The 18,060-nt window shown below is 42.6% G+C and overlaps 1 protein-coding gene across 1 annotated transcript in view; it reads right to left on the reverse strand.

Moving 5' to 3' along the window:
• Positions 1 to 14,707: 14,707 nt before the first annotated feature.
• Positions 14,708 to 18,060, reverse strand: part of DUSP6 (dual specificity phosphatase 6) — a 4,766-nt gene continuing 1,413 nt past the window's right edge. Inside the window, exons 2-3 of the mRNA XM_010832054.1 lie at positions 17,273 to 17,710; positions 14,708 to 16,226 (exon numbers count right to left, since the gene is read on the reverse strand). Coding sequence (XP_010830356.1) covers positions 15,919 to 16,226; positions 17,273 to 17,710 — 746 coding nt within the window. The 3' untranslated portion in view covers positions 14,708 to 15,918. The remainder of the gene's footprint in view (positions 16,227 to 17,272; positions 17,711 to 18,060) is intronic.

Raw genomic sequence — 18,060 nt, forward strand, 5'->3', positions numbered from 1 at the left:
AGGAGGATTTGATGAGGAGTTTTACAGCAGCAGTTCAAAGGGTGGGATTTAGAGATTAAGATAAAATTAGGGTATGTGCAGGGCCTCCAGCCCTCTAATCTAGTCTCAGGTCATCTTCTTGAAAAGTTTCTCTGGTTCCTTTAATGTAGCCTTAAGTGGTCTTTCTCTGATATGAGGAATGTTGCTATCTTAACAAGCTTAAAGATATCCTTATGTGTATCCCTTGAGGTGGAACCAGGACCCTGCCCCAAGTTTGCACTGTGATTTCCTGGCTACCCTTTCCTTGTGTTAGCATCCCTTCCTTTCCTGAATTAGCAAGTGTTCAAATCTGCCCTTTGGAACTCAGGGAAAGTCATGGAGGCTGGGGTCAAGAAAGGTCAGGACAGAAAACTTCTGTGCCCAGAAGCCTCACAGGGTCTTTCCTGCTCAGTTTCACAACTGAACCACATCCGTAGGTGTACACACACGAGGAGACTACATGAGCTCCCAGCTTGCAAGCTCATGAGCCTGCAAAGTGTCTCCTCTGCTATATACGATGACACATCAAAGTGTCTCCTCTGCTATATTCTTAGAAACATGACCATAATTTCTTCTCCAGTGAAAGGTTATGCTACAACACCTAAAATCAATAATAATTTTGAGGTAGGGAGGCCTTGCAAGGTTATATTATTCAAAACCTCATTTTGCAAAAATGATGAAGTTGAAGGCCAGGTATGTCAAATTCATTTGAAAAAAAAATTTATATTTTCTAAGAATTTTGCCACGAGATTATAGTTTCTCCATCTCTGATCATGCACAGTGGAAAGATCAAAGGCTCTGAGGTCACATCAACCTGAGTTCAAATCCCAATTCCACCCTTTACGGCCTTGGTTGTTGCTGTTCAGCCACTTAGTTGTGTCCAACTGTTTGTGACCCCATGGACTGCAGCACTCCAGGCTTCTCTGTCCTTCATTATCTCCTGGAGTTTGCTCAAATTCATGTCCATTGAGTCAGTGATGCCGTCCAACAGTCTCATCCTATGTCATCTCCTCCTCCTGCTCTCAATCTTTCCCAGCATCAGGACTGCCTTGGTGGTCACAGGTAAGTCAATCTTTCTAAGCCTCCATTTGCCCATCTGCAAAATGGACTCGATAAGAATTAAAGGAATCCAGAATATACCACTGGGAAGAGTCTGTTTCCGAAACTCCCTTTACCTGCCTAATAGCAGAGCTTCCCAAAAGAATTCAGCTGTCATAAATGCCCTGCCCAGACTTTAACCACCCAGGGAAAATTGACATCTTTTGCTGGAGAGAAGTCAGCATTAGGACACGACTTTAACAGACATTGTCACGAAATTACCATATCTCCTATTTATTCTCCTAAGGGCCCATTTTTCTTTCTTAAAAGTCTGTTTTCCCATAAGTGCCCTTCTCTCCCTCCTCTTCCACTATTAAGATGGTAAAAAAAGCCCTAAATTTTAACCACTTCCTTGAGTCATATTTTTCTGTGAACTACTGCAAACGTAAGTGAATATAAGTTTGTCTTTTCTCTTGCCAGTCTGTCTTTTGTCCATTTGATTAATAAGCTTCCAATCATTAAACTTATGAAATTAGAGGAAAATTTATTTCCTCCTCAAAAGTGCTAACTGCTGCTGCTGCTGCTAAGTCTCTTCAGTTGTGTCCAACTCTGTGCAACCCCATAGACGGCCCACCAGGCTCCCCCGTCCCTGGGATTCTCCAGGCAAGAACACTAGAGTGGGTTGCCATTTCCTTCTCCAATGCATGAAAGTGAAAAGTGAAAGTGAATTCGCTCAGTCGTGTCCGACTCTTAGCTACCCCATGGACTGCAGCCCACCGGGCTCCTCCGTCCATGGAATTTTCCAGGCAAGAGTACTGGAGTAGGGTGCCATTGCCTTCTCCGAAAGTGCTAACATGTATTAGTTAATTAAAACAACCAAGACACTATCATGTGTTAATTAGTTTGCTTCCCATCATATCTCTATAGTATTTTTATTTTCCAGGGAAGAAAACAGAGACATGGAGAAGTTAATCAATTTTCTTAAAGTCAGACAGCTGGTAAGTGATGGAGTCAGGATTTGAACCCAGCAATCTAATTTGAGAGCTCTTGTACTTAACAACTGTACATGCGTGCTAAAACTCTTCAGTCCTGTCCAACTTTTTGTGACCTTATGGACTGTAGCCCGCCAGGCTCCTCTTTCCGTGGGATTCTCCAGGCAAGCATACCGGAGTAGGTTGCCATGCCCTCCTCCAAGGGATCTTCCTGATGGAACCCATGTCTCCCACAGCTCCTGCATTGCAGGCAGATTCTTTACTGCTGAGCTATCAGGAAGTTGGTACTTAACCACTTCATGAGAGTAATATCTGCCTCACGAAGAAGTTACCAAAGATTAGAGGAGATAGTCTGCAAATAGCACACAGCCTAGCCCAAAGGAAAGGCTCAAAAAATGCAGCTTCTGTTTTTACTATCAGAAAATGGTCTGTCAATGTGCTGTTGCTGAAACTAGAGCTTTTCCTGTCCCCCATCAAGGAATTAGGATAGAACAAGGAATCTAATCTGAAAGTAATATAACTAATTTGTGTTTGAATTAGCTGTAGTTTCTAGCTTGACTGATGCGTGGAGGGTGTTGGAGTTCCTGAAAATAGACAAGGAAAAGGCAGCCAGAGGAGAGGAATTTGTCAGGATCACTCAGCACCATTCAACGGACTTCAAGATTCAAGTGACTGAAAAGGTGTAGGTTTGGTCTGGTTTGGTTTAGTTTGGGTAGGTTTTGTTTCGTTTGTCTTACCACGAAGTCGGGATATTTGTCTTGACCCTAATATGACCTGGATAAAATAACCCACAAGCTTCCTTGAGTCTGATTCGCTGCTGGTCAGCAGCCTTGCAGTGACGGATTCAGCTCTCCCAACGTCCTGATCCCTGAGCTGGGAAGGAAGCGGACCAGTGAGACATGCAATATCCACATTGCTGTGGAGGACGAAACAGACGTTAACAACCTGGGCTTCGGAGTCAGACCCATCTGTGAAGAAATACCAGCAAAAGACTCAATTTAAATGCTCTGATTTCTGCTTTCTCATCTGAAGGACGGGAATTTTAAATCTCTATAAAACCTACCTCAAACGATAGTTGGACCAACCTCATGGTAATAGCTCAATATGCATGTCCGTGCTCAGCTGTGTCTGACTCTTTGTGACCCCATGGACTGCAGCCCACCAGGCTCTTCCGTCCATGGAATTTTCCACTCCAGGTGATCTTCCCAACTCAGGGGTTGAAGCCCCATCTCCTGACTCTCCTGCATTGGCAGGAGGGTTCTTTGATCACTGAACCACCTGGGAAACCTGATGCTGGGAAGCTCAATGTGTATTCTCTGGTAAATTTTTAAATTGACTTTGTGATCCAGCAGCAATTTCAGGAAGTTTTTCATGAAGCTTCCCTTCCCCAAACAGGAAAAAAAAAACAAAACCATTCCCCTCTTCCTCTCAATTGCTGTAGTACTGCTTCTGGATCTCTTTGATGGAAATAAGTGACATCAGTTTCTATGTGCCAGCCAAAGTGCTGAGCACTATCTCCATTTTTTCACAGAAGAGAAGAGGGAAAAACTAATGAAGTGAAGGAACTGGTCTCAGGTTATACATCCAGCTAGTGATGAAGCTAAGATTTGAACCTGCAGGAGTTTAAATTCAGAATCTATGTTCTTAACTTGAGGCTATTTGTTGCTCTGTACCCACAATGACTTAGGTTCCTTTTAGCTTCATTTCAAGGCTAAAAGGTCAAGATTTGTATCTAATTTATCTTTTTATAGCCCCCAAAATATTCTTTGAACAAACACTTTGTCTATTATTAAATGAACTCCCCTGAGGCTTACAATCATAATTCATTTTTACTAAGTGCTCTACATCAATTTTCTCATTCAATCTTCACAAGTCCATCAGCTAAGTGTTGGTATTATCCCCATTGTTCCAATGAGGACACCCAAGGCTCAGAGAGACTAAGTAACTTGTTCAAGTTCACAGGGAAAGGAAGTGACAGGTCTGGGGTCTCATCTGGGAAGATGGAATCCATTCATCGAGCTTGTAATCTTCATTTTACAGCTAAGAATCATATCTGATCTGAGATATTCTATGGGTCCACTCAGCGAGCCTCTTTTTTTTTTTTTTTAACTTTTTAACTCTAGATTTCTTTCGTCAAGGTGTTAGGAGGGCCTGAAAAATATGAAGCTTTGTGTAAAAGTCAGTGGCAATTCCAAAATGTCCTTCCGAGAAGCATTTGGGAGTAGAAATTTCCAAATTTCAATTTGGAATTGAAGTTGGACAGAGAGCAAGAATTGTTTGAAATTATATATATTTTATGAGGCTATATTTTCATAAAAGACTCACTACTTTTAATCAGATTCTATTATTACCTGTGAATTGCTGATGGATATTATCAGGGCACATTAAAGGGATAATCACTCTTCTGTTTGAGGATATATTAAAAATTCTGTGTTTCATGAAGCTGTATGTGGACAAGTTATCATTTACCAAAAGCAATGTAGACATCAATTAAGTGAAATCTCAAATTTATAAATGATGCCAAGACTCTCTGGCAATTGAAATACCAACTCAACAAGAATAAACACGAGGAAGATCTCACAGAGATGTGTGAGTGGGCAGAGAATATTGACGCTCAGTGGAGGGAGCCACAGGTAGTGCCCGCAGGAAAAGGCAACCCACCTTGTTCTCAGGAGACCAGGGCCTCCGAGTGCAGACGTGATCCAGGAAAAGGATGATGGCATCATCGCAGCCCATTCCCCGAAGAAGGAGGTCCAAAGTATTGTGGCAGTCACAAAAGCAAGCATCATCAGGAAGGATGTTAAAAACAAAATAGAAAGCACAATCTCATAAGTGCTTGCACACACGCACACACACATACACACAGAGATGCCAGAATTCATTTGCTACAGAAATACGGGGTCAAGTTCCAGTCTTTAAACCTCAAAAATGTCATAACAAACCTGGACGTATCCAAAGGGCACTTAAAATTTTTAGAATTTTTAAAGAAATCAGAGAACTTTAAACCAGAAAAGACAAAACACAAGAGTTGATGGCTCATAACATCACAGAAGTTTCTTTTTTTTTCTTCTTTAAGATCAGATGGTTCTGACAAAGTGAGCACAGTCCAGTGAGAACAGCAGACCTATAAGTCTTGGTGAAATTAAAACAAAGTATTTCTAAGATGATTTATATTTTCAAATGCTATTGTATAGGGCAAATAATAAACTAGAAAAAATCATAGTTCTAAGAGAGTCTATCGTCAGGGGCACCTAAAAGCTTACTGTGCAGTTAGAACTAAATTATTAATATATGCCCCATCTTTTGATGCTCATATTATGAAAGATACCTAGCAATCTCCCTTTCACTGTTCTTTGAAGATCCTGAGACAGGAGATACTAGATTAAATTAACTACTGGCTTAATATATATGACATATTAGTAATCCTCAAACTGGTCAATCAAAGAATTACCTGTGGAACTTTTATTAAAAAACAGATTCCCAGGCCTCATATCCAGCAGTTCTAATTCAGTAGGTTTGGGGCTTAGCAACCTTAAGGGAAAATCCTTTCCATGGAAAAATCCAGAGAGTAATAGGATTGATTGAATTTGAATCATGTTTTATCCCTGAATCAATCACTGAAATGGGAAAATGCAGCACTCTTGCCCTGGCCTGGGTCACGGACCTGCCCCCTAGAGTGGCGGGTAGGGTTTTCTCCAGGAATGAAGTGAGAATGTAATATTCAGTCTCCCCCTTTTCCCCAGTAACAGAACCTCAATTATATATTAGGGGACACACGTGCCCAACTAGAGTCTGTATTCTGCAGTCTCTCTAGTTATGGCCATGTGGATAACTCTGGGTGCTGAGTGTGCAGACGACAAGTATAGTACAGGATTTCCTGGAAGATTCTTTGAGGGAACAGACTCTGCAAGGGGTGTCCTCTTTTTCCCGTCTCTCCATCCTCCTTTCTACTGACTGGAATGTGAATGTGATGACCAGCATGAGCCTCTGCTTTGTGACTGTGGGAATCAAAGCTAGAAGAAACCTGATTCTTAAATGAGCCTGTGAAATGGTCCGATGAGGCCAGGATTTTCCACCTCCTGACTTTTACAGGAGAGAATCAATCCTCATGGGTTTTGATAATTTTTAGTTTTTGTTCTCTATTATAGGCCTCTGAAGCTAATTCTCCGTCATAGACAGTAGGATTCTGTAATCAGATGTGTGATATTGTGATTTATAATAAGAAATATATATATTGGTCTCTGTCCCCAGTTCCTGACACAGGGCTTTTGAAACCCTGTAATTTCCTGGGGGATAAGACAGTCTTTTGTTTTAATAAGAGGACTCTGTGTGGGCTTTTGGATGAGGACCGGTTATCGGAAGGAATAAGTCATGATTAGATTGGAATTTTCAGCCCTGCCTCCCATTATCTTGAGAAAGGAAAAGGGCTGAAAATGAAGTTAATGATTGATCATGCCTACTCGACAAAACATCCATAAAAATTCCAATAGTATGGAGTTTCAAGAGCCTCCTGTCTGGTGAACACATGCTTACTGAAAAAGACCTAAGACCACAGAGACACAAACTTCTGCTGAAGACCCTAGACCTTGCCCTATGTATCTCTTCCCTGGTGCACAACTGCATGCTTTATCACATCCTTTAAGAAACCAGTGACGGGCTTCCCTGGTAACTCAGTGGTAAGGAATCTGCCCGCTGAGGCAGGAGCCACAGGTTCAATCTCTGGCCTAGGAAGATCCCACATGCCGCAGACAAGCTAGGCCTGTGTGCCACAGCTATTGAGCCTGTGCTCCAGAGCCCTCCAACCTCAGTGATTAAGCCCACGTGCCACAAATACTGAAGCTGTGCCCTCTAGAGCCCATGCTCCCCAACAGGAGAGGCCACTGCAATGAGAAGCCCGCAAACTGAAACAAGAGTAGCCCCCCACTCTCCCCAACTAGAGAAAAGCCCACCATACAATGAAAACCTAGCACAGCCAAAAATAAATAATAAATAAATAACAAATAAATAATAAATATAATATATATAATAAATAATATAAATAAATAAATTATATATTTGAAAAGAAACTATATATTTAAAAAGAAATTATATATTAAGAAAAAAACATAATTAATCATTGCCTTGGGTTCTGTGAGCTGCTCTAGCAAACTGATTGAACCTGGGAAGAAGGTCATGGGACCCTCTGATTTGTGGCCATGTGTTGGGCTGAAGTGGTAGGTAGCTGTGACCTTCTACTTGCTATTAGCATCTGAAGTGGGGTAGGAACAGTCTTGAGGAGTTTCACCCTGAAGCTATAGAATCTGCCACTGTCATTAAATAGATAGTGTCAGAATGTGGTTTAATTGTGGGACATCCAGCTGGTATCACAGAAAACTGCTTGGTATGGGGAAATTCCTCTGCACGTTGGATGATCAGAAGTGTCGAAAGAAAAGTGTGTGAGTAGTAAAGGAGACACAAGAAACAATGGCACAGGAGGAGAAAGCTGGAGTTTTTCCAGTTCAAGATGTTACTGAGAAGGCAGACAAGGCCAACCAAAAGTCACTATTTTTTCTACTCTCTGCAAACTCTTTTTAAATTTCACCCGCCATATACCTGGTTTTGTGACTTGAAAAATACTTTTGCTGTGCCTTACAAAGAATTTGTCTTTTACTACTTCCAAGTCTAGACATAATTCATCACCTATAACCGTAGCATCCTTTTCATGTCTGTGAAAAATACAGCACTCTTCAAAACTTGGTACAAGATTTAGTACACCCCAAAATGCTTCTACACCAGCCCCAAGTAATCCAAAGTAGCTATTCTTTCAACTCGATCTCTGTTTCCATGTTTGTTAAAATAGAATCAGTGGTTTTCAAACCTTTTTACCCACAAGTCCCATGATCCCCTAAGGCCTCCATTTAAGGTTACGCAGGTTGGTCACTGCCATTTTTGTCACTGTCTTTCTGGTTAACACCTTTCAGAGCGATACAGTATATAACCTGCCATTAAAGGTGCCTATGCCCTTCCCTGAGAAGCACCAGAGGGACAAAGTTTGAAAATCACTGCACCAATATTTTCAATGCGTATAATCAATAAGGGACTAGTGCTTAGGACATCAAAGCATTCCTTGTGCTGTGCTTAGTCACTCAGTCGTTTCCAACTCTGTGTGACCCCACGGACTGCAGCCCATCGGACTCCTCTGTCCAGGGAGATTCTCCAGGCAAAAATACTGGAGTGGGTTGCCATGCCCTCCTCTAGGGGATCTTCCCAACCCAGGGATTGAGCCAAGATCTCCCCCATTGCAGGCATATTCTTTACTGACTGAGCCACCAGGGAAGCCCTTAAATCAATAAAAAAAAAAATAGAGGTTATGCAATCAAAAACTTGGCAAGAGGCTTAAACAGGAACTTTTCAAAATAATATACATATCCTTTGGCCAATCAACACTGAACAAAGGCTCAACCTTGTGAAGAATCAGAATACTGAAAGTGACTGCTACTGCTAAGTTGCTTCAGTCGTGTCCAACTCTGTGCAACCCCATAGATGGCAGCCCACCAGGCTCCCCCGTCCCTGGGATTCTCCAGGCAAGAACACTGGAGTGGGTTGCCATTTCCTCCTCCAATGCATGAAAGGGAAAAGTGAAAGTGAAGTCCCATGGACTGCAGCCTACCAGGCTCCTCTGTCCATGGAATTTTCCAGGCAAGAGTACTGGAGTGGAGTGCCATTGCCCTCTCCCACTGAAAGTGAAAATCATAGTAAATAACCATTTCACACCTTCTAGATGAATGACAATTAAAACAAGCCTGACAGTATTAACTGTTGACAAAAATGTGGAACTACAAAAACTCAAATACTGTGGATGGTATTGTAAACTGGTACAACACTTGGAAAAGAATTTGCCATTACTGGGGATCTACACAGCCTATTCCTATTCTATTCCTTTTCTACTCTCAGAGAAATGTGTGCACATGGGTATCAGGGTTGATGCACAAAACTGTTCTTAGCAGTACTGTTCATAATAGTTAAAACTGGAAAAAATCCAACTGTCTGTCTATGTAAGAGGGTCTGCTACAATGGAACACTATGAAATACAATAGAATACAATTTTTCTTGGAAATAATCAACTATCACTATGTTTAATAACTTGGTTGAATCTATCACAAATATAACACTTTCTCTGGACCAAATGAAAGCGTTAACATTCTTTTGCAAACTGTTTCATATTTTATTTCATGGGTCAATTTTTGTTAGTGTCTCAATGGTATTCCTACACTGGGAACATTGGAGACAGAAGAAAGAAGAGTTGGATTAAAAGAATAGCTGCAGCATTGTGGACAACTATAATCTTTTCAAGATAGGATCATGAGACCAATTTGGGGGCTCATTATTACTTCTTGGAGTCCCAAGCAGTTTCCACATAAGATGTGGCAGTCTCTGTTTTTCAAAAATGGTTGTAGCCATATGTTCCACCCCATGGGCTTTTCCAGAATCTTGCCCCTCCTTCATCTCCTCACCTCAAATCCTGTAGACCATTGTGTGACTACCTTTGTGAGCCTGCATCCTAAAAGTCAACACGGTTTCCACCTGACTCTCTCACTTTTTCACCCATGGAACTCAGACTTCATATCGGGAGGAAATTTAGACCATGTGAAAAAGAATCAAAGTCCCTGGCACCAGCCGGTGGCTGAGTGCCCCGCACCAACTTGCCAGCCATGTGAAGGCACCATCTTGGAAACAGCTTCTGGGTTGCAGTCAAACTACCCCAATAATATGGCACTGAGCAGAGACCAGACTTCCCTGCTGAGATCTCTTCTAATGCAGACCTATGAGCAAAATTGATTGTTGTTGTTAAGCCACTAAGTTTGGGGCTAGTTTTTTACATAGCAATAATAGCCAGAACATAAGAGAAAGGGATATTCCTGCTACAATTGTCCTTGGAGTTATGTGCTGCCAAAGAACGTCTTCTGTACCCTCCCCTCTTTCTTCCTTATCCTGTTAGCATTTTGCAATAGGAAGTAAACTAGACTTAGTGGAAAATCCTTAATGTAATAAATACTTAGTTTGTCTCCAAATGCAGGAAAAGGAGAATTCTAGTTAGAAGAAGCACCTTTTTTTTTTTCTTTCTTTCGTTTTTTTTTTTTTTTTGGCTTAGTGCTTTTGAGGATGTCATTATCAAATCGTGTATATTTTTTCCCTTTGTGTGCCTAAGAGTTCATTTCTGGAGGTATGGTAGGCCAAAACTTCTCATTATTAAAAGCCTGCGAACAGTTTCTAAAGGTATTTTCCATGACAAAATAGGGAAGTGGGTGGGCCAAACTGCAAACATGTGGGCTAATAATCCTTTCCCATATAAAAAATAAAATATCAGATCTAAGGGCTTCCCTGGTGGTTCAGACAGTAAAGAATCTGCCTGCAATGCAGGAGACCTGTGTTCAGTCCCTGGGTTGGGAAGATCCCCTGGAAAAGGGAATGGTTACCTACTCCAGTATTCTTGCCTAGAGAATTCCATGGACAGAGGAGCCTAATGGTGGTAAAAAAAAAAATATATATATATATATATATAATTTTGACTGTTGCCTCAGGTAAGGACATACAAGTACTTGCCCAATAGCTCCTTTGGGCTTCCGCTTTGACTTGGAGCACCAGCAGAAAAATTGAGAGGTTACACTTTGAAACATGACTTTGTTTTCATCAGCCTTTGAGGGCCTGTTAAGTCTTCAGTCCGGTTACTTTTTATTTTAAACTTGTTTCAACCAAGCAGTGCAACACAGATCAAGGCCTGGATAAATATTTGTGAATTGTTTGAACTTTGTTCTGTGCCCTTAGATACTCTTAGGAAATCAATTGTGGACTTTAAAGAAGTTTAGAGATTTCATCACCAAAACCAGACTAATTCAGGGACCACTGTGGTAGGAACATGCGAGGAGTATGTGTATTTGAAAGTCTGCGAATCTTGTATGTGAGGAATGACATATAAATTTATACCCAAAATAATCCTTTTGAAGCAGTTTGAAGTCTGAAGATTGAGATTTTAGATGACTTTTCAAGAATATTTAGTTACAGCCAGCTTTCACATGATCTGCCCTTGTATTCTGCTTCTCCATTTGCTTCTAACATGCCTCTCTTATTCTGCAGCTCTCCATGGTTCCCTCTCTCCCCCTCCCCCTCCTTCCCCTCTCCCCTTCCCCTCCTGCCCCATCACCAGGCAAGTTTTCTTCCAACTGGATCACAGGGAGGAAGTGACTCTCTCTGGGGCCAGTTCACTTGTGTAATCCTGAAAGGGGAGTATGGGCAAGGGTCAGGGCCAGCTGGCCTGTTGCTAGCTGCTCTAGAGATTCTTAGGAAAATCAGGTTTGTAATTCTGGGCCCATAGGCCCAAGACAGAGCAACTTCTCCAGTAGAGGGAGGGTGGCATCGTCTAGGCAGGCTGACTTCTCTCCGATGACACATCAGCCAGGGTCCTCTGACTCTGTTGATTTGGGTTTGATTTGGCAGGTCACTTAACCCCTGCTTCCTCCACTTCCTCGGCTGTGAAATGGGGTCACCACTTCCTAGTCAGCATCACAGGACTTTACAAAGAGAAAATTCTGATGACAAGCAGTTTTGCAACAGGAAGAGCTAAAGCTTCAACGCTCAATTGTACCAGTTCCCACGAGCTGACCGTAGGCTCTGCTGGCCTCTCCCTGCCTCAGTTTCCTCATTGAAAATCAGGATAATAATAGGACTCATCTCATAACTGCTTTGAGGATTAAATGAGATAATATTGTACTTGAAGTACAGTATCTAATAGCCTTAATAAATGTTATTTGTTTCCCCTGATCTGCAGCTCATTTTACCATTTAGTATGTGTACCAGAGCACTGGAATAGATAAGAGAATCCTACAATGAAAGAGAAAAACTCTCTCACTTTACAGACAAGAAAAAAAAGAGAGAGAGAAAGATGCAGTGAGATTGGGTAACTTGCCCAGGGCTTCTGATTCATTAGTGAGAGTGAAGTTTAGGGCTTCTAATTGTTGGGTCAAGCAAGCCTCCGTTTTCACTCCTTTGAAGGTTGTGCTGGTATTTCTATCCCCAGATAACCCTTTCGAAGTCTGATATTAACCCTTAGACCAATTTTGACCATTAAGCAATACATTTTCTAAGTCTCCAGCAGTCCCAGGAAACCTGCAGAAAACCTCCAAGAAAGCCACCGCCTCCCCCAGCTCCCTGCAGAAGGCCAGGAAAGGTAGCTGGCTCAGAGACCTGAGGAAGCCACTAACGGGGACAGCAGGTGAGGGGGGAGGCCGGGGAGCTGCAGCTGCTGGGAAAGGTTGCCCTAGTAACCATGCAGGGCTCCATTCAGGAAGTGAGCCTAACTCCAAGATGCAAAACGATCGCCTTCACGGGGGCTCCTGCAAGCACAAAGGCACCAAAGGAACGAGGGCCGGCCCGGAGAAAGGAGGCACGGGGAGAGGTGGGGGCCCACGCTGTCATTTACAACCCTCCACCTTCCAGAGAAGAAAAAGAAAGAGAATAGCTCTTTGAATCTTCTGGCCTGTGTGAACCGTAAAAATCCCCATTTAACATGAGGCCCTTTGTGGCAATGGAGAGAAGCTGGCCCCGACTCTGTTCACCAGCCTTATGAAACAATATACCAGGAGAAGGGGGAGAAATCCCTAACATTGCAACTTTATGGGGGCCCTAAACTCTCCTTGCTCCCTCTCTTTTATTTGCACTGATGACAAAGACCATTTGCTACCAATTTATTGGAAACTTTTTTTTTTTTTCACAGCTTGAGCTGCTTAAAGGCAGGGAGCTCCCTCTCCCCCAAATCGATGTCAGACACTTGCTGAATGGGCTGGGCTCAATTATGCTCCCACCGCAAGCTCAGCTCACACTGTGACCCTGCATGGCTTCCTGCTATTCATATGTGTTACTTCCCCTTTGTGGTAATGGCTTGTGGCATTCGGCCAGAAAACATTATTAATTTCAGAAGTGGACTGACAAACAACAAGCCCACAGTGAACCGAGAGGAAGTGCCAGGGAGGCCAGCTGTCGGCCTGAGCAGAGCCGAAGGAACTCAGTGTTTGCAAGTTCTAGAAGGAAAGGAGACGATAATCCACAAAGAGGAAATGCACTAAAATTATCCACCGCCCGTATTAAAGAGAGAAGAAAGAGAAAAGAGAAAAGAAATCAGAGAAAAGAGAAGGGAGGAGAAAAGCACACAGCTACTTGAGCTGCAGCTGGACAGGAAATTGCTAAGGCTGCTCGCAAATCCCTACTTTGAAGAGGCAGTTTAGGGAATGCCAGGAGCGGAAACCGTTCAGAACCGGATTAACACGAGCCAAGTTGAACTGCAACCCACTTCTCCTTTCGGAGCTCCGGCTGACTCAGGGCACCCAAATGGGAGGGACTGACTTGGTATTTTTCTGCACTGTTTCTGCCTTTTGTACATGCTTAGCTGCTAAAAGTCACACGGTACAGCTTGATACAATTGCCATAGAATCGGGGTTATTTGCCTCCTAGCAGATAATCCAACTGACATCTCACATGTACCGTGTGAGTGAAAAGCTCATTTTTCTCTCCACTGCAGACAAAGGGACTAAGCTCATTCAAAAAGGGCTGGAAATTATGTTCTAGTTCTTTTGATTTCATACACTTTTTATTTTGTGTACTTGGACACTCGAGACAAGGAGAGGGGTGTCCTGAGGGAAATGACAGAATATTAAGCTTTTACCTTGAAAATTAATGGTTCAAAATAACCTCAACATAAAAAAAATTTTTTTTCAACAGGGGTTTCTGGCCCACATTCTAAATTAGTTACGCATAAAGCACATTAGGACAAGAGTGGTGATGCTTCAAGCGCTAATGTGAAATTGTGGCCACGTCCAGACTCAGGGAGAACGCTGAGCTGTGCTCTGCCATGAACACCAGAAAGGGGAGACACCATCTGATTCATTTACTATTCCAAGACTAGAATTTGCAGGTAGAAGTGCCAGTTACAAACCAGAGAAATAATTATCTCTACTTTCTTCCTGCTATGTGTATTACTGAGCAGAAGACCCTGTCAGGGAAAATCAAGAGAGGTTAATGCTGTCATTTTGTTATTCTGATGCCTTCTCTTTGTGACTATTCATGAGTATCTAAATACTGTCATTTCAGAAAGCTATGCTCTTAGTACACTATTTTCCTTCAAGAGGATCACGGTTTTCTTAAATAGGCCAGACTTACTATATTTTGTCCATAGGAATGATATGAACTTCCCTGGTGGCTCAGATGGTAAAGAATCTGCCTGCAATGCAAGAGACCCTGGTTCAACCCCTGGGTGGGGAAGATCCTCTGGAGAAAAGAATGGCTGCCCACTCCAGTATTCTCACCTGGAGAATTTCATGGACAGCAGAGCCCCGCGGGCTATAATCCATAAGATCACAAAGAGTCGGACACGACTGAGAATTTCACACTGACACTCATAGGAAGTGATATAGTCAATCCCTTCCATTACATCACTTTTACTTGAAGCAAAAGGTTAATTTCATAAACTGTACCTGAAGACTTCTTGGAAATAGTTTGAGATGAGAACTTTGCCCCAGTATTCCTACATGTATTTTAAATAATCCAGTATCAATCCCCAAATGAAAAATCCTAAAATTTATCACTTCACATCCAAGTACAATTAAGGAGAGATTTAGAAAAAATACACATTTGATAGCCAAAATAGTTATTTATTAATAATTTAAGGTTTTACATTCTTATAATAAAATTTCAGCTCAGAACTTTATACCATGAACATATGGAGCCACTTGTCTCCTTCCTTCACAATCATATGCATGTCGCCTATCGAATGAGTACCCATGCTCACACACACACACACACACACGCTTCCAGTTTCACACAAATTGTTTTTTAAAAAGGAAAGAAACCAACCCAAAATATTGCATTTGAGGTGACACTCCCTGAAGAATTTTGTACAGAGGTAAGATACTGTTTAGCACAGCTGAAGTTTCAACAACAACAAAAAAAGTGAGCCCATGATTTTGGTGTCTTTCCAAGATATCCCCTTTGAGACAATACAAATCAAAATATTTACAGAGATAAGGCAGAATCAAACTACATTAAGGAGAAAAAAAGTCACAAGGAAGATATATGAAAGAGACTGAAGACTGCACCATAACAAGGTCTCCATGATCATTCAGTGTCCATGAAAATGTCATTCAGAATTGGTAACGTTGAGCATGCTGCAAATATATCCTTTGGATTCAAAAAGAGCAAAAGTTTCCATTGTTTTTAAGTGGCAAACAGCTCTTTCTCCCTTTGGATGATTTCTTTTAAACCCATCAAAGGAAAAACACAGTTCAAACAAACACTGTCAAGTGATTTAAGATCAAATATTTACAATAATCAAATGGAATATGAGATTCATTTGATTATTTATTTTTGTTTTTCTTTTTTTTTTTTGCAAACTGATACTACAAATACAGAGCTGAAACCTCTCTTTGGCTCCTCTATATGCAAAATTGAATCGGTCTTCACTGAAGACAATATAGAATCAGTTCCAGATGCAAAAGAAACAGTCATACAAGGCCCTAAAGAACACATGCTCCTACCCTACCATTTGGTCCTACCCTATGTACCTGGAAGTCCTCGAATCCCAGTCCCTGCAGGGGTAGGCTGTACACAGGGGTGTGGAGCAAACCTACTGCCTCTATCTATACAGCAGGTCCTGTTCTTCCAACAGGAAGGGAGCAAATCTCTCCCTTGGGAATAACCAATGCCATACGTGGTAACCTTGTCTAATACAGACAGCTGGTGTCCTGTTGACACCTGGGGCCACATACAAAGAGAGCAGCCTGGCTGATGCTGCTAAGAGAAACTGCTAAAGATCGACTGGACACATCCCAGCGGGGGGTGCCCTTCACGTGGATTGCAGAGAGTCCACCTGGTAGACATTCTGGTTGGAGGGGGTGGTGAAATAGAGCTGCTGTGTGGGGACGCGGTTGTCACAGGGGCTGCTCAGTCCCAGCGTCCTCTCGAAGTCCAGCAGCTGGCCCATGAAGTTGAAGTTGGGGGAGATGTTGGATTTCTTCATCTTCACAATGTCATAAGCATCGTTCATCGACAGATTGAGCTTCTGCATAAGGTAAGCCACAGTCACAGTGACCGAGCGGCTGATGCCAGCTAAGCAATGCACCAGGACGCCACAGTTTTTGCCCCGGGCTTCATCTGTAAACAGAAAAAGAAAGGGAAAAATATCAGTAGACCGAAAATCCCCCTTTGTGAACGATCAGTCTAAAACCTGAGTAATAATAATACTAAAGATTAAAAAATAATTGTGTGTGGCAGCTGAGCCCTGCAGGCAGCAGAAAATGTATCACTGGGCTAAAACATGTACACTGGGCACAATTACATATTTCAGATATTTTCTGAAAAGGGAGCTTTTGTATTAAGTTTCTGCCAACACAAAACCCCTTAATGTGTGCATTCTTTGCCTCAGCATGTGAATACCAGAAACCCTGCAATATGGTCGTGAATGCCTTTTATACAGACAAGCAGACTGCAAGGGTCTATTAAATTATTCTCCAACTGTTGTGCAGCGAACAATGGAGGTATTCAGGCATTTCAGAAAAGAGAGAGGGAAGTCACAGGGGACAGCCCATTAGGAGGAACAGGATGTCGACATGGCCTGAAAATGAGTTCCTTTGTAATAGGAAATGCATTACAATGCCTGGAGATTCGCTTCTCCAGGCTTTCAGCCCACAGTTCTTCCTGCTGGGCTCAGGTTACCCTCACTGTCTCACTGTGAACCGGTATCACAGTAACATTTAGTTGGATTACAGCACCTCGCATTCACAGAGCTTTCCAACAACTAACTTGGTGTCCTAAAACAACTCCCAGGTCGTTCTTTTAAAATTATTAAGTCATGCTAGGATTCCTGTTTACCAAGAGTACTTCTACCGGGCCCTCCTCCAGTCCAAAGATGGTGGGAAAATCCTGCTGTCTACTTACAAATGGCCCCTCTTTCAAACGACTGGAGTCAGTCAAACAACAGACAAAATTTGCAATACACCTGTGGTCTGCAACCTTGTCAAAAGGCACTTTTTTTTTTTTTAAGGAAAAAGATATACCAGAATCAAGAACGGTCCTGGAACATTTGAGACCTGCAGTCCCACAAATTAGCAAGCCGCGAGAAAGATGAACAGCTTAAACTCTAAGAATGGTGAGGAATTCTGCGTTTAAAAGTCTGAGCAAGAATTGTTCATTAGTCTCACCTATGAAAGAAATGGCCTCAGGGAAAAACTGGGACAGGTTTTGGCTCCAGTGATCCGAGATGGGGATCTGCTTGTATTTGAACTCTCCTGCATTCTCAAAGAGATTCGGCAAGTTGGGGGTGACGTTCAAGATGTACTTGATGCCAAACTCCTCCAACACGTCCAGGTTGGTGGAGTCCTTGGCACAGCCCAAATAGAGGAAGGGCAAGATCTCCACAGGGAAAGAAGGCTGACTGTTGGACAGCGGGCTGCCATCCGAGTCCGTTGCACTATTGGGGTCTCGGTCAAGGTCAGACTCAATGTCCGAGGAGGAGTCGGAGCTGATCCGCAGGCCCCCGAGCCCCAGCACTGGCAACGGTGGCGAGCTGCTGCTACACGAGCCGTCTAGATTGGTCTCGCAGTGCAGGGCGAACTCGGCTTGGAACTTACTGAAACCACCTGCCAGGAGGAGAAAAACAATCATGTAACCCGAGATCCCGTAGTAGTTTTCACAGCTTTGAGAGCCACAGCCGCACGCATAAACACACCACAGAACCCTACCAACCCCCTCCCTACACGCGAAACTAAATGTAAGAGAAAGACACTAAATGTGCACCCTTGGGAACAGAACGAACGGGCCCGCCCACCCTGGGAACCCTCATTCTTTTGAATCCGGAAATGAACAAAATGGCAACTTTTCCGAATATCTTGAAGGACTAGAAGGTGCCAATCTGCACCACAACCGTCCTGCAAAATCTGAATCAAAAACCGAACGACAGAAAGTAGGGAAAGAACATTTCGGGTAGGAA

This window comes from Bison bison, unplaced genomic scaffold (genome assembly GCF_000754665.1).
Source record: "Bison bison bison isolate TAMUID 2011002044 unplaced genomic scaffold, Bison_UMD1.0 scf7180017864535, whole genome shotgun sequence".
NCBI classification, from domain to species: Eukaryota; Metazoa; Chordata; class Mammalia; order Artiodactyla; family Bovidae; genus Bison; species Bison bison.